Source organism: Hemiscyllium ocellatum, chromosome 45 (assembly GCF_020745735.1).
Source record: "Hemiscyllium ocellatum isolate sHemOce1 chromosome 45, sHemOce1.pat.X.cur, whole genome shotgun sequence".
NCBI classification, from domain to species: domain Eukaryota; kingdom Metazoa; phylum Chordata; class Chondrichthyes; order Orectolobiformes; family Hemiscylliidae; genus Hemiscyllium; species Hemiscyllium ocellatum.
In genome coordinates, this window is record NC_083445.1 from 7748392 (window position 1) to 7769717 (window position 21326).

Here is a 21326-nt window from a genome sequence, read left to right on the forward strand (position 1 = left end):
GTGTGGGAGAGTGTGCGGGGTGTGTGTGGGAGAGAGTGTGTGTGTGTGAGAGAGAGAGTGTGTGTGTGCGGGGGATGTGCGTGTGCGGGTGTGTGTGTGTGTGAGAGAGTGAGTGTGTGTGTGAGAAAGAGTGCGTGTGTGGGGTGTGTGTGTGTGCGTTTGTGAGAGAGAGAATGTGTGTGTGCGGGGTGTGTGTGGGCGAGTGTGTCTGTGAGGGGTGTGTATGGGAGAGAGTGTGTGTGTGTGTGTGTGTGTGTGTGTGCAGGGTGTGTGTGGGAGAGCGTGTGTGTGTGAGAGAGAGTGTGTGTGTGCGGGGGGTGTGCATGTGCGGGTGTGTGTGTGTGAGAGTGAGTGTGTGAGAGTGAGTGTGTGTGTGAAGAGTGCGTGTGTGTGCGTTTGTGAGAGAGAGAATGTGTGTGTGGGAGAGTGTGTGTGTGGGGTGTGTATGGGAGAGAGTGTGTGTGTGTGTGGGGGGAGTGTGTGTGTGCAGGTGTGTGTGCGGGGGTGTGTGTGTGTGTTTGAGAGAGAGTGTGTGTAGGTGTGTGTGCAGGGGTGTGTGCATGGGTGTGCAGGGATATGCATGTGTGTGTGGGAGGGAGAGAGTGTGTGTGTTTGTGAGAGAGAGTGTATGTGTGTGTGGGGGGGAGAGAGTGTGTGTGTGGGAGAGAGTATGTGTGGGAGAGTGTGTGTGTGAGAGAGATTGTGTGTGTGAGGGGGGTGTGACTGTGTGGGTGTGTGTGTGTGAGAGAGAGTGTGTGTGTGTTAGAGAGTGTGTGTGTGGGGGGTGTGTTTGTGTGCGTGTACAGGTGTATGTGTGTGTGTGGGAGAGAGTGTATGCGTGTGCAGGAGAGAGAGCGTGTGTGTGTGTGGGGGGGGGGGAGACAGACTGTTTGTATGGGTGTGTGCAGGGTGTGTGTGGGAAAGAGTGTGTGTGTGAGAGAGAGAGTGTGTGTGCAGGGGGTGTGTTGTGCGCGTGTGTGTATGAGAGTGTGTGTGTGTGTGTGCGCGCACGCGGGTGTGTGGGCACACTCAGGTTATTTGATTGATGAACACATTACTGCGGAACCAGATCCCACTCTCCACCACAGGCCAAGGGATCAGGAATGGATTATGCCCACATTTGTACTTGTTCCATCACTCTTGAAACTTTCATTTTCTTTTAAATAAAAAATTGTAACTAACTTATTCAGAGATGTTATTGCACACCTCTTGAGTAATTGGGACATAAACTCAGACATTCTCTAAAGCCACAAGACCCCGGCCCAGTCTCTCTTCAGATATTTTATAACCAACCTCTTCAGAGATTTTATTACCTCTGGATCAGATGGGACTTGAACTGGATCTCCTGGCTCAGATGTAGGGACAATACCACTGTACAACAAGAACCCTCCTAACTTAATTGGGTATAGTCACCATAGTCCCAGATGGACACAGGAAGAAGAGAGAGAATTGGTAGTGGGTTAACACGAGGGAGAGGTTGGGAAGAAGAGTCCTTCAGGGTAATCTCAGCTGGAGTGGGAAGTCAAATCCACTCTGTGGTTATGACTCTGCACCACAAACCATTCGTCCAACCCACTGAACTAACTGACTCTTTCCTTCCCACAACCTCTTTTGTTATTTTTAAAATCAGCCTGACGTGTCTGGCACATCTCTATAGCGAGTTGAGCTGAAAGCAGAATTATTTACCCCAGGGGTAGGACTCTGCAGCAACACCAAAAGAACCCCCTCCCCCCACCCCGTCACAGTCTCTTTATAGTTTTCTTTTAAAAGTCATTTTCTTTTTATTGAATTATTTATAAGTTGCACACAGTCTTTTGAAAACCAAAACTGAGTTTGATTAAATTGGTAATCATTTAAGAGTGAACAGTCCCTTAAAAGGAGCACTGTATCAAAATGAAATGTTCAGGTGAAACTTTAAATTACCATTACTGGTGTGAACATCGATATAGCACTCATTCCCCTGCATTGCCCTCTGATCACAGTTAACCTTAAACATCGTAGCAAATACTACATGCATGCTTCCATCTACAAGGAGATCCAGGTAAGTTTACAATGTGTCTCTCATTTAGAGGAAACACTTGAAAAAGGATGTTTTTGGCACGGTGGTAGTTCCATACCTCTAAGCCAGGAGACCTGGGTTCAAGCCCCAGAAGTATGTCACAATATCTCTGAACAATACCCTAGAGCCGATTGAAATACAGTATGTTCTGATATAATTGCAATAGTTCGGTTCCTGTGCAATCCTGCATTATAAGAAAGCAATGTAATGACAGCACCGCGAAGGGACTGGAATCACATTATAGCCAATACAGGTAAGGAAAGTCGCCATTCTGCAAATATAGTTCCTTCAATCACATCGGAGCGAATTCACGTTGCAGAAACACGCCTTCTAACAGAACAGACCGTAATAAAACAACAAATGGAACCACTACCAAATCAAACAGGGGAATGATAGCTGAAGGCAAACCAGAAATTAAACATGATTTGGAGATGCCGGTGTTGGACTGGGGTGTATCGAAACGTCGATTTCGCTGCACTTTGGATGCTGCCTGAACTGCTGTGCTCTTCCAGCACCACTGATCCAGAATCTGGTTTCCAGCATCTGCAGTCGTTGTTTTTACCAAAGTTAAAAATCACCCAATACCAGGTTATAGTCCAACAGGTTTAGTTAGCTTTCGGAGCTCTGCCCCTTCAGGGCACAACCACCTGATGAAGGAGCGTCGCTCCGAAAGCTAGTCCTTCCAGTTAAACCTGCTGGACTATAACCTGGCGTTGGGTGATTTTTAACTCAGAAATTAAACTTGCAACATTTAAGTTAAAACAGTGATTTTCAGGTGAAGATAATGATCTCCAGCCTTTGTGGCTGCCAGCACTTTGGCAAGGACAGCAGCAACTCATGAAAGGTATGTACCCCCTGTCCAAGTACACCAGGATATGGAAAGAACAAATCTCTCCTTGTACCTGCCCAGCAGTCAATGCCCCTACCTGTGTACTCTCAAAGCTAATCCGACAGTGAACAATTTACTTCAACGTGTTGTGGATTAAAGAGGTTTGACAGACATTAACCAGAGTTTAAAAGACTCCCCTGCCATTGACCAAGTAAGTAGTATCTTTCCACACCGGGTAATGAAACTCCTCTCTAATTTTCACACATGACGAAGGGGAGCACTGGGACATGAACAGATGCCTCAGTGGTAGCTGTGGCCTTCAGTAAACAGGGAACTGAAGCTTGCTCAGATGAGTCCTACTTCCCTCACCCATTGAGTTGAATGTTTGACAGGGATGAGTCCTTGCACAGGCTGTGGATCAGACTGGCTGCCGTCAGTGAGAGCGAAGGGATGTAACGATATCGAACACTGGGTGAATGTGGATCCTCTCCATTGTATAAAAAGAAAGTGACACAACATTAGACCTTTCTGTTCAGAATCATTATTAGACACCTCTGGAGCAGGTGGGGCTTGAATCCAGACCTCTCGGTCCAGGAGTAAGGGCACTACCAGAGCACCTCCAAGTTCTGTCACTGTTCCACCAGGGCAGTGCTCGAACATGAGCTTGAACCCTCAGACCAAGAGTCTGATGCTTTACCGACTGCACTGTACAGGCTCCTTAACATCACCGTCATAGAGATGTACAGACTGGAAACAGACCCTTCGGTCCAACTCATCCATGCTGACCAGATATCCTAAACTAATCTAGTCCCATTTGCCAGCACATGGCCCATATCCCTCCAAACCGTTCCTAATCATGTACCCTTCCAGATTCCTTTTAAATTATGCAATTGTACCAGCCTCCACCACTTCCTCTGGTAGCTCATTCCATACACACACCACTCTCTGTGTGAAAAAGTTGCCCCATCATAGGTCCTTTTTAAATCTTTCCCCACTAAACCGATGAGGTGGCACAGTGGTTAGCACTGCTGCCTCACACCGCCAGAGACCTGGGTTCAATTCCCACCTCAAGTAACTCTGTGTGGAGTTTGCACATTCTCCCTGTGTCTGTGTGGGTTTCCTCTGAGTGCTCTGGTTTCCTCCCACAGTCCAAAGAATGTGCAGGTTAGGTGAATTGGCCATGCTAAATTGCCTGTAGTGTTGGGGAATGGGTTGTGGGGTCAGTGTGGACCTGTTGGGCCGAAGGGCCTGTTTCCACACTGTAAGTAATCTAATCTATGCCCACTAAGTTCTGGATTCCCCCACCCCAGCGAATAGACCTTATCCATGTCCCTCATGTTTTTATAAACCTCTGTAAGGTCAGCCCTCAGCCTTTGACGCTCCAGGGAAAACAGCCCCAGCCTGTTCAGCCTCTCCCTACAGCTCAAACCCTCCAACCCAGATTATAATAAGTGCTCACATCAAAACCTAATCATTTCTAAAACAACTCAGTGTTGCTCATATACGTGTTGGCTGGTCATGTTAAGGGTTGAATAGTCAGGCGTCCTGCCAATCCTCACAGTTGAGGTACAGGACCAGCATTGTTCTCCAGCAGTGCATTCATTAATTAGCAAGCAACACATGATGTCAACTTGTCAGAAAACTGGACGTGGAAGTCCTGTCAGGAGTTCATTCTGTCCCAGTTCACCTCAGAACTGCGTTTGTTTCTGATCGTACCTGAGGAAAGCAGAATAAAAGAAAATAAAGTCCTGGAGATATTCGATTGACAGCTCTCGTCAAGAGCCTGATGGTATAATGGAGCAATGATTTACTGATGAGGAATCTTACTCTTGTCCCACAGCTAAATATTCTCTGGGTTGTTCATGACTGTTTGTCTGTCAGACCTGTCGAAATGCAAAAGCAGGTAAGAGCTGGAAGATTTTTTTTTAAAATGTGCGTTCATTCATGCCTCCCTAATTTTATTTACAGGGGTGTGCCGAGTAAAGGGTTTGCATTACAAATTTCTGTCTTGTTCATTTGTGATGCAAATCAGGTGTCATAATGAGGAAGGATGGGACAAAGCACACGGGAAATGTGACATGAGATCAGGCTAATTCTGGGAAGTAGACTGTAGTTTAGTCAGGAGAATCGACATTTCGGGCAAAAGCCATTCATCAGAATTTCCTGATGAAGGCAAAACGTTGAATTCTCCTGCTCCTCAGATGCTGCCTGACCTGCTGCGTTTTTCCAGCACCACCCTCTCGACTCTAATCTCCAGCATCAGCAGTCCTCCCTTTCACCTCATAGTTTAATCAGACCCAGAAGAGAGAAGAGGCAAGTTATTTGATTTGATTTGATCGGATGTTGTCATGTGTACCTAAGTACAGTGAAAAGTTTTGTTTTATGTTCAGATCATGCCATACAAAGATCATAGGATGACAGGACAGAGCGAGGAATACAAAGTTAATGCTGCAAAGATGGTGCACGAATGAGGTTTAAATGTCCACGGCGATTATGAGAATTACATCTGCTGTAGAGAACTCGCAAAGAGTCGTCCTGTGTCAGCACCAGGTTATTTTGTTTTGGACTCATCGTGAACTATGCCCAATTGTTACCCATCCTAAAACTGGTGGTGAGCTTCCTCTGTTGAGTGTGGAGTGTAGGCACTCTCACACAACACTGTAACTTCACCTGAGAAAGGGACAACCCACTGAAAGTTAGTGATTTCAAATAAACCTGTTGGACTATAACCTGGTGTGGTCTGACTGAGTGCTGTTAGGGAGGGAGTTCGAGGACTTCGACCCAGCGATACTGAAGGGTCAGTGTGCTGTGTGGCTTAGAGGGCAACTTGCAGATTGGTTCCTTTTCCGGTGTTCCTCATTAACCCTCTGGAGTAGGTGGGACTTGAGTCCGGGTCTCCTGGCTCAGAGGCAGGGACATTACCACCCCGTCACATACTCACACCATCTTGCCCTTGTCCTTCTGGATGGTAGAGAACATGGGTTGCAAGGTGCTGGTTGAAAGAGCCTTGCTGAATTGCTGCACAGTGGGTGATTGACCAGTTTGAGGAACTCAATCCTAAGACTGCCCCAAGGAAACATGAGACCGAGCCACAGGAGCTAATTTGATGACTGATAACCAAAAGCTAGGTCATGAAGACGAAGGTTTTAGTGGGTGTCTTCAAAAGAGAGTGTAGGGAGAGGATTCCACAAACACCCATCACCAAGAGAGGAAAATGGTGGCAATATCTAGAGGAGTGACCACTCTATTTCCAAATCCCTTCAGCCCTTACTATCCTTCAGTTCTTCTCTCTTTTCCCTTTCTTATTTTAGTCATTGCACCATTGATGGGGATTCTCTTCACAACCTTGATAATGGTTTTTTTGTGGAATCCTCTCCCTGCACCCTCTTCCCCCTTTGAAGACACCCATTAAAACCTCCCTCTTCATGATCTAGCTTTTGCTAATCAGTCACCAAATCAGCTCCTGTGGCTCAGTCTCAAGTTTTCTTTGATAGCAAACCTGTCAAAGCCCCTCGGGATGTCTCGCAGTGGGGAAAGGGTGCTACATTAATGCACATTGTTGTTGTAATGGTTTGCTCCCAAAAGTCTAACCAGCCAACGGATAGTGACATTTCGGATGATCCATCTGATGAAGGCTCTTGCAGTTGAACAGTTTGCAAGTATGAATTGATTTGGTTTATTATTGTCACTTGTACCTGGGTACAGTGAATGCACACACTAGGGTTTTCCTCAAGTATTCTTGCAGTCGGCTTCCTTTCTTGAAGTTTGTTTTAGATTATGGTGGTGCTGATTGTAATGGTCAGGCTACAGACTCTGGGGAGATTGTGCAGGAGCTTATATTTCCATTTTAAGTTTAAAAAAAAAGACTTTGATACAGTGAAGGGTATTGGCTTGGAAATTGTTGGCCTTGAGGATGGTGACAATAGATGGATTAAATTTCGAAGGAAATCAGGCCAGGTATGGGAGGGATTAAACTTGCATGGCTATGGAGATGGAGCAGGGACAGAGGACAGACAGAGAATCAGAATGGATTTGATGGCCTAATGAATTCAACGACAGGCAAAAGAACCAGGCGGTGACATGGGGCAAGGCATTTTCCCCACAGGGGGTAACCACCTCTGCTTTCCGAAATGGAAAAAGGAACCGCAGAACTGTGGACGCTGGAAATCAGAAACAAAACCAGAAATTGCCGGAAAACCTGCAGCGGGTCTGGCTGTATCTGTGGAGAGAAAGCGGAGTCAACCTTTCGGGTCCAGTGACCCTCCGTCAGAACAGGAATTAGATCATCAGGTGGAGAAAAAAATGGTAATGACTTGGAACTTGTTGCAAGGTTAGGGGGGCTGGGGGGGTGCGGGGTCAGATGATAGGACTAGTTAAATAGCTTTTAACGGATACAAAGCTAGTTTCTGGTGTTGTGGTCACTGCACAGCGGCTCAGTGGTTTGCACCGCTGTCTCACAATGCTAGGGATCTAGGTTCAATTCTACCCTAGCACATTCTACTCTGGTTTTGTCCTACAATCCTAAAGATGTGCAGGTCCGGCGAATTGATCATGCCAAATTGCTCAGAGATGTGAAGGTTAGGTGCATTATTCAGGGATAGAGATAGGGTACGGGAATGGGTCTGGATGGGTTACTCTTTAGAGGGTCAGTGTGGACATGTTGGGCCAAATGGCCTGTGAAGGGATTCTATGTAAGGTGGCCCTCGTTTTTTTAACTAAACAAATAAGTGCCTGTTTTGGGCTAAACTTACTTTGAGAGTCACCATCTTTGAATTTGCAGCTGAGAGATGTGTATTTAAGGTTATACAGTATTCCCTTCACAAGTCAGCTCATTGAATCAAGCTGGCGTGAGAAGGGGATTATGGGACAGAGAGTCAGCTCTGACCATTGGCTGTATCGGCATCGAAAGGCTGGCTCCATGTCACCTCTAGGCCAGAGGCTGGAATACAGGAGGTTATGGTGAGGACTAGCCAGCCGTATGGCACAAGATTCCTCACCCATCTACTCCCAGTCACGGCCTGAAAACCAACCCACAAAAAACTCGAAAATGTTCTCTTGCCCCAAATTATGAGGAGGTGCGGTTAAGTTCATACTTTGTTTCTGAAGGGGTGTGATATATTCCTAGACTAATTTGAACCATGTCCTACTGTGTTCCAGGTCTCCATCGGTCTCTGGTTCACAACCATGTGCCTTCAGCATGTATTGTTGACCCCACCTCCCGACTGGAACCAGTACCTGTTGAAGCTTCATCCTGTATCCTTGATGATACAGATCAAGCTGACGGGTAAGTTCAGATCCAAGTTTTAAAAAATAACAGGCTTTTGAAAGACAGCGCGTTTACCCTCTCCCACTGTGGGTCTGAGACTGGAGACCTGATTTAATTCTGAGAGTTTGAATGACAGAGCTGGAGTGAGGACCCACTGGAAGGAGAAGTGATGGCCTGGTGGTATTATCGCTGGACTGTTAATCCAGGAGACCACATAAAGTGCTGGGGATCTGAGTTTGAATCCTGCCAATGCAGGTGGAGTCTAATGGTGACCATGACTCCATTGTCAGTTGTTCGGCAAAAACCCATCTGGGTCATTGATGTCCTTTAGGAAAGGAATCTGCCTTCCTTATCCAGTCTGGCCTACATCTGACTCCAGACCCACAGCAATGTGGTTGATAATACATTGACCTGAAACATTAGCTTGCCTCTCTCTGCATGGATGCTGCCTGACCTGCATCTGTTATTTTCCCTTACCTTGATCATGTTGGTCTTGATAAGTCAATCGCTTAATCTGCCTGGGCGAGACTCTTTTAAACCATCTCCAAGGCCATTTTGAAAGGGATTCTCCAGGCTGAAGCATCCTAGCAACGGTGTGTGTGGGGGTGTGTATGTGGGTGTGTGTGTGTCTGTGGGTGTGGGTGTGTGTGGGTGGGGTGGGGGTGCTGTGTGTTTATGTGTGTATGTGTTTGTAGTCTGTCTGTCTATGGGTGTGTGTGTGTGTCTGGGTGTGTCTGTCTGTCTGTGGGAGTATGTGTGTGTGTCTGTCTGTGTGTGTATCTCTGTCTGTGTCTGTGTGGGTGTATGTGTGTGTGTGTGTCTCTCTATCTATGTGTGTGATGTCTGTGTGTGTGTGTGTATGTATGTGGGGTGTGTGTGTCTGTATGTGTGTGCATGTGTGTCTGTCTGTATGTGTGTGTATGTTTGTGTGTGTCTGTGTGTGTCTCTGTGTGTTTGTGTGTGTGTGTCTGTGTGTTTGTATTTGTGAGAGAGTGGGTGTGTGTGTGTGTCTGTGTGTATGTAGGGGTGTGTGTGTACCTGTGTGCGTGGGTGTGTGTGCCTATGTGTGAGTGTGTGTGTGTCTGTCTGTTGGTGTGTGTGTGTGTTTGTGTATGTCTGTCTGTCTGTGGGTGGGTGTGTCTGTGTCTGTGTGTATGTTTGTGTGGGTGTACATGTGTGTGGGTGTGTGTATGAGTATGTGTGTGTTTGTGTCTGTGGATGTGTGTGTCTCTGTGTGTGTATAGTTGGAAATGCACACTGTGCACCGTCTGTTACTGTCCTGCTGTGAACACAAGATCCATTTCACTGGGAGAGAACCAATTGCTCCAATTCTGATCCACCCTTTCCTAAATATAGGCATCAAACCTGCACACAGGATTCCAGGGGCAGCCTCACCAACGCTCCATACAGCTGTAACAACGTTTAAACTCCAAATCCCAAGCAATAAAGCCCAATACTCCCAGAACACCCATGCGTGGATGTAACTGCATAAGAGGGGCAGGCAGTCAGGCTGAACGAGCCCCTTCAGTTGCCTGTCTACATTTCCAAATTCTGTCCACAGTCAATTCTTTCCACTTTCTGATTGCTCACAGGGATTAGAGCAAGAACAGATTGTGCAGATATTTATCGAGAAGGATTTCACACGAGTGGAGTTTACCAGATCTACCCTTCAGGGCCTTCCATTCCACTGAGTGTTTACTGTGACATGGAGAGCGATGGTGGAGGATGGACTGTAAGTTGCCTTTCCTTTCCTTAATATTCCTTCCACCTGAAAGTCAACTTGGATGCGACATTGTCCAGTTTCATTAACTGGCCGTTGTCCCATTTGCAAGTTTATGTAGTGAGGTTTGACTCTCCCAGCTGCGTCTGCATGTGCAAGGACTTGGACTACTGTTATTATCATTGTCCCCGGTTACAGTTGCACAAGAGGTCATGCTGCCTGTCCGTCCTGATTTCCTTATTGCAGTCAATGACCACTTTCACCTCCTCCCACACCATTTGAGAAAGACATTTTACCTTGACTCCAGCAATGGACCAGTAAGAGCAGCAGGAAAAAGTGGGAATGCGAGCAGGAATGTTACCAACACTGCTTCCCCATTGCAACCCATCCCCTAAATCTCTCAGCCCTTCCATCTTGCATTCTTTGCTCTCGTACAATATCTGCCTGTCCCCTCCCAGACCCCTGCTCACTCAGTTCTCCCTGAGGGGCTGTGACCATTTTCAATGTTGGGGAGCGGGGGGGTCACAGTGGGAAAAGGTTTGGGAAGCACTGGGATGTTTGAAATTATCCACCAGCGTCAAATGCCTATCCTTAGTTGTTCCAAAAAAAAACTGACCGCCATTTCAGAGTTAACCACATAACTGTGGGTCTGGAGTCACCTATAGACCCAGACCAGGTGAGGATGGTAGATTTCCTTCCCTGAAGAGCATTGGTGAACCAGATGGATTCTTTTACGACAATTTAGAGTGGTTTTAACATGAAGAAAATAATCAAAGAACTGCAGATGGAAATCAGAAATGAAATCTGAAATTGCTGAGAAAGCTCAACATGTTTGGCACCACTCCGTGGAGGGAAAGCAGAGACCCTTCTCCAGGATTAGAGCAAGAACAGATTGTGCAGATATTTATCGAGAAGGATTTCACACGAGTGGAGTTTACCAGATCTACCCTTCAGGGCCTTTCATTCCACTGTGTGTTTACTGTGACATGGAGAGCGATGGTGGAGGATGGACTGTAAGTTGCCTTTCCTTTCCTTAATATTCCTTCCATGGTCACCACTGGCTAGATTTTTAAGGCCAGGTTTTGGCTGAGCTCTTTCAAATTCAATGCTAGTGCAAGATTCAGAATTACCTGTCTGGTCTGCGCAACCATAATCCAAAATATCTTGATGGATGCAATGCTCATTCTGTGAAACATGTTTTTGTTCTAAGTTGTGGCCGCACTGTTAATCGTGTTGAATTAAAATTATGGCTCTGACAGTTTGCTACAATTGTTATAGGGAAACACTTTGGAGAACAATGATGGGTTGGGACCCTGGTCTTGGATCAGATACAGACAACAAGCAGCCTGGCAGGTTTTGTAGGAAGATGCAATGCTCCTGATGCATCTTTGAAGTGTCAGTGCGAGAATGTTATCAAGGAACACCCAAACCAGTCATTATCACGTTGCTGCTTGCAGGATCCCTCTTGAATGGAAGCAGGACATTCGGCCCATCGAGTCCACACTGAAGAGCATCCTGCCCAGACCCAGCCCCTCTACTCTATACCTGCATTTCCCATGGCTAACCCATCTAGCATCCACATCCCTACACACTACAGGCAATTTAGCACGGCCAATCCACCCTAACCTGGAGGAATCCACACAGACACAGGGTGAATGTGCAAACTCCACACAGACTGTTACCTGAGGCTGGAATCGAACCCAGCTCCTTGGCGCTTTGAGGCAGCACTGCTAACCACTGAGCCACTGCACACAATTGGCCACTGCCTCATTTTAGTGTGGGTCTAAGCTCAGCTCAGACCTCAACATTTATTTGAACAGCATGTGGCATGGTGTCTCAGTGTGTGTCTCCCTGATCAGGATCCCCTGTCCATGGACATTTACCCATTCCTTTTGTCTGCCCAACACTCTCTCTCTCTCGGTTACATCTCCACCTATTGTTTACTTCTCCCCCTCCCCTCACCCCACCTTCTACAATCAGTTCTGAAGAAACATTAATTCTGTTTCTGTCTCCACAGACACTGCTGGACCTGCCGAATTTCTCCAGCATTTTCTGTTTTTGTTTGCCGTTCCCCCCCCGTCACTCTGGATCGAACCCTCTGCCACCAAACTGGTAAATATCCCAATGGTTCTGGTCATGCTGGAGGGAGATATCCGACTAGCTTGTAACTTTGTAAATATCCCAATGGTTCTGGTCATGCTGGAGGGAGATATCCGACTAGCTTGTAACTTTCCCACTGTTGCACTAATGCTGGCATGATGGCACAGTGGTTAGCACTGCTGCCTCACAGCACCAGGGATCTAGGTTCAATTCCAGCCTCGGGTGACTGCCTGTGTGGAATTTGCACATTCTCCCTGTGTCTGTGTGGGTTTGCTCCGGTTTCCTCTCACAATCCAAGGATGTGCAGGTTAGGTTAGACTTGAATGCATGGCTCTGCATCATTAGTACCAGATCATCAACAACAGTACCATGACCACACAGTGTTTTTCTCGCCCTCTCTCGCACTTGTGCTCCCTCTTTCTGACAAAGCATTTTCACTCCACTGTCTTGTATTTACAAAGGTATTTCAGAGAAGGATCAACGGCTCTGTTAACTTCTACAGAGGATGGAACGATTATAAACGGGGCTTTGGGTCTGCAGATGGTGAATATTGGCTGGGTGAGTAGGGCTGTGCACACGCCCATTATTGTTGGCTTTCATAGAATCATACAGCCAGGAGGCCACTTGGCCCATCATGCCAATGTTAGCTCTTTGAAAGAAGTATTCATTGATTCCCAACCTCCCTCACCAGAACCCTTCAGCTTTTCAAGTATTTCTTCTGAAAATGTATTAAAATTTTAATAATTCTATTAAATCTCCCTGTCAGGCATATTCCTGATCACAATAACTCATTGTGTCAAAAATAACTCTCCAAATCTTGATCTGGGTGTGCAGGTCCACAGATTACTGAAGGTGACAGTGCAGGTAGATGAGGGTGTAAACAAGGCCTATGGCATGTTTGCCTTTATTGGAAGGGACATTGAGTATAGGGATAGGCAAGTTATGCTACAGCTTAATAGAACTTTAGTTAGGCATACATCTATCAGTTCCCCTTACAATAATAGGGACATATAAGATAATCAGGCAGTTAGATAGGGTGGACAGGGAGAGCTTTTTTCCAAGTATGGTGACGGCGAGCAGGAGGGGGCAAAGCTATAAATTGAGGGGTGATAGATATAGGACAGATGTCAGAGGTAGGTTCTTTACTCAGAGAATAGTCAGGGTATGGAATGCTTTGCCTGCAACGGTAGTAGATTCACCAACTTTAAGTACATTTAAGTCGCCATTGGAGAAGCATATGGACGTACATGGAATAGTGTAGGTTAGATGGGCTTCAGATTGGTACGACAGGGCGGCGCAACATCGAGGGCCGAAGGGCCTGTACTGCGCTGTAATGTTCTATGTTCTATGATACAATCCCCTATTAGCGAGTTTTGAGAAGATTTGTAGCATGGTTTGAGGTTCTGGATGTAGATTTGCTCTGTATATGTGATTTTCCTCTGCTCTGCATAGTTCCTCTGTGCTGCAGTGTGTGTTGGCTCGTTGAAATAATGTTCTAATGCAGCTTCGTTTGTGGGTGTTGGGATGATTGCTTCTGTAGTTCAGTATTTGGTCTGTTTGTGTTGTTTTCCTGGAGACGGTGGTTTGAAGTTCGCGATTGGCAATCCTAGATCCACAATCCCCTATCACAACTACTGTTGAAGTTCCTTTTTACCTTCCTTCCCCACCCCGTACAGCTGAACTGTTCATGGCACCATAGACTTGGCTGTCACTGCTGACTCCCACAGCACTCAAAGGACGTCAGTAAATCAGGTGGATTCATTGAATCTCGACAGTGTGGAAACAGGCCCTTCGGCCCACACTGACCCTCCAAAGAGTAACCCATCCAGACCCACCCTTAGAATGTTTCATACGGTTCTGGTCACCAGATTACCAGAAGGATGCAAATGCTTTTGAGTGGGTGCAGAAAAGGTTTACCAGGATGGTGCCTGTTGTGGGGGATTGTAGCTATGGAGAAAGGTTAGATAGATTGATTTTTCACTACAGGAGGTTGAGGGGTGATCTAGTAAGTTTATAAGATTGTGACTGTCATGAATAGAGTGGAAAGTTTTTCCCAGGGGTCAATTACTAGGGGAAAGATGTTCAAGAATTGGGGGGTGAGAGTGGAGGGGTGGAGTTTAAAAGAGACGTATGAGGGAGGTTTTTCACACAAAGGATGGTGAGTGCTTGAAATGCACTGCCAGAGGAAGTAGTGGAAGCAGACACAACGGCAGCGTTCAAGAATCACCTGGATGAATACACGAATAGGAAGGGAATAGAGGGAGACGGATCCTGTAAGTAAAGACAGTTCCAACATGGAAGGGCAAAATGTGTCAGCGCAGGCTTGAAAGGCTGAAGGGCCTGTTCCTCTTGGTATATTGTTCTTTGTTTTGCCATTTATTTTAAAATCTGCATCTACCTGCTGACTCCTCCTGCTGGAATGGTTTCTCAATAAATACTCGACCAAAACTCCAAATCATCAGGAACTCCACCAAATCTCCCATAATCCTCTGTGCTCAGAAGAGAGCCAAAGTTTGATTCGTTGCTAGTTTCACTGGATCAATTGTGCTTTTTAATGAAAAAGATGCATCACAGCAATGACAGAGTTGATAGGTTTATATGAAAAAGGTAAACTCCAGAACAATATTAGGGCATAGAACAATTGTTTTATCATCTTTAACATTTTTTTTGTTTTTTTTTGATTTGGCTGTCTAGTTTCTTGTTATTTAATTTGTATCTCTTCCTTACCTAAGGTGTTGCTATGCTAACCTTTAATGTATAACATCAAAACAGAAAGGAGATACCCCACCTTGCTCCTGGCTCCAGAATGCTGGAGGTTTTAAGAGTGGATTTTTTTGCAATTGTCCATGTCCTGAGTTATCTGCCTGCGGCAAGACCCAAAATGAGCAACTAGCCTTTTGTTGTTCAATCCTGTAATTATCCGCAGGATTTGAGAGTTGGTAACCAGCCCAGCATTTGTTTTAAATCTCCAATTCCCTCGGTTTTGTCTCTTGCTCGGCCACCTCAGAGTCTGGTTGTCAAGATGGCCACATTGCTGAGCATCTGGGCTCTCGTACAGACAAAATAAACAGCAGTTTAGGATTACGGGTCCTGTCCCTCAGGTGCGCCGCCAAAGGAAAGATGGCGGCTTGGTCCTGATGACGAGAGACTAGTTGCCCAGATGGCCTCAGGCCCAGACTCATCCCTTGGGGACATGGATTCGAACGCCACCAGGCCAGCTGCAGAGATTGAAATCATGGGGAGCTGCGGGAGTATAAACCTTAATCCTCTGCGTTCTTAAAATCTAAAACGGTGGGTAAGGGAAGAGTAGACATTGAAAGGTTTTATTTTCTCTCAGGTCTAAATAAAGTTGACATAAGCTCGAGCTAATTAGGTTAAATCTGGTTATGGAATCAGTGCAGGCCGGAAGAGGATAAAAGCAAGGCCTGAAGTGCTCCCATCATTGAGTGCGAACGGCAGAGCACAAAGACACTGGGAGTTGAGCTAAGCTGGGAATATAGGGAAAGTGTACCTGGCTTCAGCTCCTCTCAGATCACATGGATCAGTTGGAATGGCAGCTGGAAGCACTGAGGAGGCAGAGAATTTGACAGATCATAGCCTCACATGACAGGTTCAGTCAGGTAGATGGGTGGTTCCTGAAGGGAAAGATGGCGGCTTGGTCCTGATGACGAGAGCCTGGTTACCCAGATGGCCCAAGGCCCGGACACATCCTTTGGGGACATGGATTAGAATCCCACCAGGCCAGCAGCAGATACTAGAGAAGACTGAACAACCCAGGCCTCCAAGGTCAGAGGTTGCACCACAAGAGCCCTACTTCCCTTGGATCTACAGATCACAAGGTGATTAAAATTGATAAGGAGGGGGAATGGGATAAGCTGTCGGTATTTAAAGTTGGCAAAGTACTGGGATTGGATGAAATGCATCAAAGGATATCGAAGGAAGTGAGAGCAGAAATTACACCTGCCATAATCTTTGGACCCTCCCTGGATTCAGGGGTTGATGCTGGAGGGATGGAAAATTGCCTTGTTCAGAAAAATGTGAATATCGCCCCAGCAAAGACAGGCCAATCAGTGTAACATTCCGGTGGTGAGGAAATTTCTCGAGACAATTACATAGGACATAATTGGGTCAATGGGCTGAAGAGTGGCAGATGGAGTTTCATTTGGATAAATGCGAGGTGTTGCATTTTGGTAAAACAAATAAGGGGGATACTTGTACGATTAAAAATAGGACCTTGGGCAGTGCTGTAGGACAGAGAGACCTAGGGATTCTGGGACATAATTCTTTAATGTTTGCATGGGTTTCCTCCGGGTGCTCCGGTTTCCTCCCACAGTCCAAAGATGTGCGGGTCAGGTGAATTGGCCATGCTAAATTGACCGTAGTGTTAGGTAAGGGGTAAATGTATGGGTGGGTTGCGCGTCGGTGTGGACTTGTTGGGCCGAAGGGCCTGTTTCCACACTGTAAGTAATCTAATCTAATCCCATAGGGACACGGTGGTTAAGCAAGTGCCTTCATTCCTTAGACTTTTTGAGCTGCGGAATTGGGACATCACATGGGGGTTATCAGTCCTTGGTGTGCTATAACACTCCAGCAAAACGCAGCAGAAACTGGAAGAACAACATCTCATCTTCAGACCAGGCACTTTACAACCCCCAGGACTTCATATCAAGTTCAGCACCTTACACAGTGTGAACCTCACTCCCATTCCTTTGGCTTTATTTGTTATGTACTCTATCACCCTGTCCTCTCCTCACCCTCGCCCCCCCCCCACCCCCAGTGCACCATCTGTTCTTTCCAATCTGGCAGTTTTTGAGGAGATTACTTTAGATTCCCTACACGTCCTTTAGCCCAACAAGTCCACACCGACCCTCCAGAGAGTAACCCAACCAGACCCATTCCCCTACCTTTATTCCTGACTAATGCACCTAATCTACACATCCCTGAACACTACGGGCAATTTAGCATGGCCAATTCACCCTAACCTGTACATCTTTGGAATGTGGGAGGAAACCCATGTAGACATGGGGAGAATCTGCAAACTCCATACAGATAGTTGCCCGAGGTGGGAATCGAACCGGGTCCGTGGTGCTGTGAGGCAGCAGTGCTAACCACTGAGCCACCATGCTGTCCATTTTAGACACACCATTGTACCTAAGTCATTAATGATAGCAGTGCATAAAACAAAGTACTCTAGACATTATTAGAACAGGGAACTGGATCAGGGACATTAGGCTGGAATTCTTAGCAAATAATGGCGTCCGAAGGACAATTCTCCACCATTAAGTGAGTTACCCAGCCCTGTTCTCTCACCTGGCAACAGTTCTCTCTTTTATCTACTTCCTATAGGGCTGGAGAACATACATGCATTAGCCACCAGGAAGAAATATGAGCTGAGGATCGACTTGGAAGACTTTGAGAACAAAACTGTGTACGCAAAGTACGAGCACTTTGCTCTGTCCCCCAATGCCATTAACGCAGAGGAAGATGGATACAGGCTCCAGGTGCTGGGCTTCATTGATGGAGGAGCAGGTATTTTCTCTCCCAGGGAGACACTTTAGGCCTGGCCGTGTTCTCTCTCACTGGGTGTCAGCCGCAGCTCAGTGGATAGTGTCTCGGTGTGGGACAGTGTAAGGACTGTAATGAGGTCAGCAGGTGGACCTCAGGGAATCTGAGTTCCCTGACTGGGGCTGTTAATCTGGTCCAATCAGAGAGCCCTGGCTGACAGATACAAACAGGAGGGTCAGAGGTTCTGCTCACCCTGAGACCTGGCTCTGAGGGGGCAGGATCAGTGTCAAGGCCTCTCCACGTGTATATAAAGGGTGAGGGGATACCGGCCTTTGTGGGGTTAATTCAGGTTGCCTACTCAGATCAGCCCTGGCCAGACGTCAAGGTCTTTCTTCAAATAGTATTTATTAACACGGTACGCAGAGTGATCTGTCAGTGGCTACAGTTCCAACCTTCTATAGAGTCCGTCAAGTGACCCCCCCCCCCCCGAGCTCACCATTACACAACGGTGTACCCCAAAGGCTCATCTGCATATCCCTTAAACCCCACCTCCTACAGGCAGTATAGTCACTCCAAGTCTGAAGGCCTTGGGTTCAAATCCCACGCCAGAGCCCTAACACCAACATGAGGACACTTGGGGACTGGACTGAGGTAGCACTACCCTGTCAGATGCATGTAAAATATCCCTCAGAATTACCACAACGAGAAAGGAAAGGTGTTCTCCCTGGCCAATGTGATTGTGCAGCATATAGTGTCAGTTCCCAGTTAGCTGCTGTTTCCTACACTTGAGTAGCAACTGTACTCCACAGACAGAAAGGCCGGGGACATTGTAGTAGGTGCTATGTGAATGCAAGTTTGTTCTTTAGTTTTATGTTAAACAGCTTCGAACATCCTCCACTGGTGTTGAGCTTGCTGTTTTGCACATGTCACTGCAATTGGTCAGGGTTGGAGGGTTTGAGCTACAGGGAGAGGCTGAACAGGTTGGGGCTGTTTTCCCTGTAGCACCGGAGGCTGAGGGGTGACCTTATAGAGGTTTATAAAATCATGGGGGGGCATGGATAGGGCAAATAAGCAAACTCTTTTTCCTGGGGTTGGGGAGTCCAGAACTAGAGGGCATAGGTTTAGGGAGAGAGGGGAAAGATATAAAAGAGACCTAAGGAGCAAGGTTTTCACACAGAGGGTGGTACGTGCATGGAATGAGCTGCCAGAGGAAGTGATGGAGGCTGGTACAATTACAACATTTAAAAGGCATTTGGATGGGTATATGAATAGGAAGGGTTTGGAGGGATATGGGCCGGGTGCTGGCAGGTGGGACTAGATTGGGTTGGGATATCTGGTCGGCATGGACGGGTTGGACTGAAGGGTCTGTTTCCGCGCTGTACATCACTATGACTCTATAACACTCCCATCACCCCATCCAAACTTTAGGGCTCTTTCTCTGAGGGATATAAATTTCCCGAGATCAACTCTGCAGATCCTCAAAGAGCGGAAACCTCATCCGTGCAGTTCGCAGGGGACTGCTGACCTGTGGTCCCTGCTGGAAGTTGCAGCTCAAAAACAGCAAACGAGGAGAGTCATTGAGTTATCTCGCACAGAAACAGACCCTTCAGCCCAACCAGTCCATGCCGACCCTAATCCCAACTAAACTAGTCCCACCTGGCCCAGATCCCTCCGAACAATTCTTACACATGTCCTTATCTAAGTGTCTTTTAAACATTGTAACTGTACTTGCATCATTTCCTGTGATGTACATTCCACATACAAACCACTCTCTGTGTAAAGAATTTGCCCCTCTTGTCTTTTTTAAAGCTTTCTGTTCTCACCTCAGAAGTAGTCCTGAAATCCCCCACCCTAGACAACACACCTGCCATTCACTTATCAATACCCCTCATTATTTTCCAAACTCTATAAGTCCACTTCGCAATCCCCTACCTTCCAGTGAAAAAGGTCCCAGCCTCTCCTCATAACTCAAGCCCTCGATTCCAGGCAACATCCTGGTAAATATCTTCTGTGACCTCCCTAAGCTTAATAATATCCTTCCTGCAACCAGGAAAACAGAACTGGACATAGTACTCCAGAAGAGGTCTCACTGTGGTGCACCCAGTAGTTGAACGGCCAGATGATTTGGAGGCTGGGGTCCAATAGCAGAAGGTCTACGGGGAAACGGGAGCCTTCCCATGAGGGGGGCAACAGGCTAAATCAATCTCACATCTGGATTAAAGTGAGTCTTTCCCTTTGCCATTAACCAGTCTGCCTGGGCTGTGATTTATTGCAGGTGACTCACTTGCCTACCATAACGGACGCATGTTCAGCACGTTTGACAGAAATCACCAGGCTCCCCTGAACTGTGCGCAGAAGTGCTGTGGGGCGTTTTGGTACAAGTCTTGCCACACAGCGAACCTCAATGGTCTTTACTTAAAAGGACCACATTCCTTCTATGCCATTGGGATCCACTGGGCCACATGGACCGGGTATTACTATTCCCTCAGAGCTACAGCAATGAAGATGCGACCAAACTCTTTGCGGTTTCCTGGTTAGGAGGTGCAGCTGCAGTTCCTGGCCCTGTGTTTACGAACCATATTTGCTGTGTTTACAATTCTCTTTCAATCCATGTTCCACTCTCAAGTTCAGCTCAAAACAATCCATGCTGCAGTACCTGTGTTTGCCTCCCAGCGTATGAGCGGCGCTATGGAGCTCATTATCGGAGCAGCTCACAGGTGCCATCCTCTGACTCTGGTTGGTACTGCAGTATATTGAGAAATTTTTAAAAATACTTGTATTGTTTCATGCAATGGTCATAAAACATAGAACGTTGTAGCGCAGTACAGACCCTTCAGCGACCTGTGGAACCAATCTGAAGCCCATCTAACCTACACTACTCCGTTCTCTTCCATATGCCTGTCCAATGACCATTTAAATGCCTTTAAAGTTGGCGAGTCCTCAACTGTTGCAGACAGTGCGTTCCACACCCCTGCTACTCTCTGAGTAGTAAAGTAAAGAAACTACCTCTGACATCTGTCCTATATCTATCACCTCTCAATTTAAAGTTATGTCCCTTTGTGCTCGCCATCACCATCTGAGGAGAAAAACTCTCACTGAACACACTATCTAACCCTCTGATTATGTCGCAATTAGCAATGGGAGCCATGGTGGCTCAGTGGTTAGCACTGCTTCCCTCGCAGCGTCAGGGACCCAGGTTCAATTCTAGCCTCGGGCAGACTGTCTGTGTGGAGTTTGCACATTCTCCCTGTGTCTGTGTGGGTTTCCTCCCACAATCCAAAAATGGGTGGATTGGCCATGTAAAATTGCCTGTAGTGTTAGGTGCATTAGTCAGGTGACTTTGCCTATGGGTCTGGATGGGTTGCTCTTCAGAGGGTCGGTGTGGACTTATTGGGCTGAAGGGCCTGTTTCCACACTTTAGGGAATCTAATCTAACAAAAAAAGTTGCCTCTCAACCTTCTCTCTAATGAAAACAGCCTCAAGTCCCTCCCTAACACCTCCACTCCATACCAGTCAACATCCTCGTAAATCTCCTCTGAACACTTTCCAAAGCTTCCACATCCTTTCTATAGTGCAGTGACCAGGACTGTACACAATATTCTAAATGTGGCCGTACCAGAGTTTTGTACAGCTGCAACATGACCTCATGGCTCCAAAACTTAATCCCTCTCCCAATAAACGCTAACATGCCTTCTTAACAACCCTATCAATCTAGGTGACAACTTTCAAGGATCTGTGTACCTGGACACTGAGATCTCTCTGCTCTACACTACCAAGAATCTTACCATTAGCCCAGTATTCTGCATTCCTGTTACTCCTTCCAAAGTGAATCACCTCATACTTGTCT

At 46.7% G+C, this 21326-nt stretch overlaps 1 protein-coding gene across 1 annotated transcript; it reads left to right on the forward strand.

Annotated features, from left to right (window-relative positions):
- Positions 1–8118: 8118 nt before the first annotated feature.
- Positions 8119–20115, forward strand: LOC132835912 (microfibril-associated glycoprotein 4-like). The gene is made up of 5 exons (XM_060855016.1): positions 8119–8172; positions 9747–9886; positions 12436–12532; positions 17321–17503; positions 19755–20115. The coding sequence occupies exons 1-5, from the start codon at positions 8151–8153 to the stop codon at positions 20015–20017; spliced, it is 705 nt and encodes a 234-aa protein (XP_060710999.1). The 5' UTR covers positions 8119–8150; the 3' UTR covers positions 20018–20115.
- Positions 20116–21326: the final 1211 nt, after the last annotated feature.

Bases quoted from the DNA above. Each gene is read 5' to 3' on its own strand.
- LOC132835912 (XM_060855016.1), top strand. From the start codon at position 8,151: ATGATACAGATCAAGCTGACGG. The intron at 9,887-12,435 runs GTAAGTTGCCTT...GTATTTACAAAG, and splicing joins GCGATGGTGGAGGATGGACT to GTATTTCAGAGAAGGATCAA. The intron at 12,533-17,320 runs GTGAGTAGGGCT...TACTTCCTATAG, and splicing joins AGATGGTGAATATTGGCTGG to GGCTGGAGAACATACATGCA.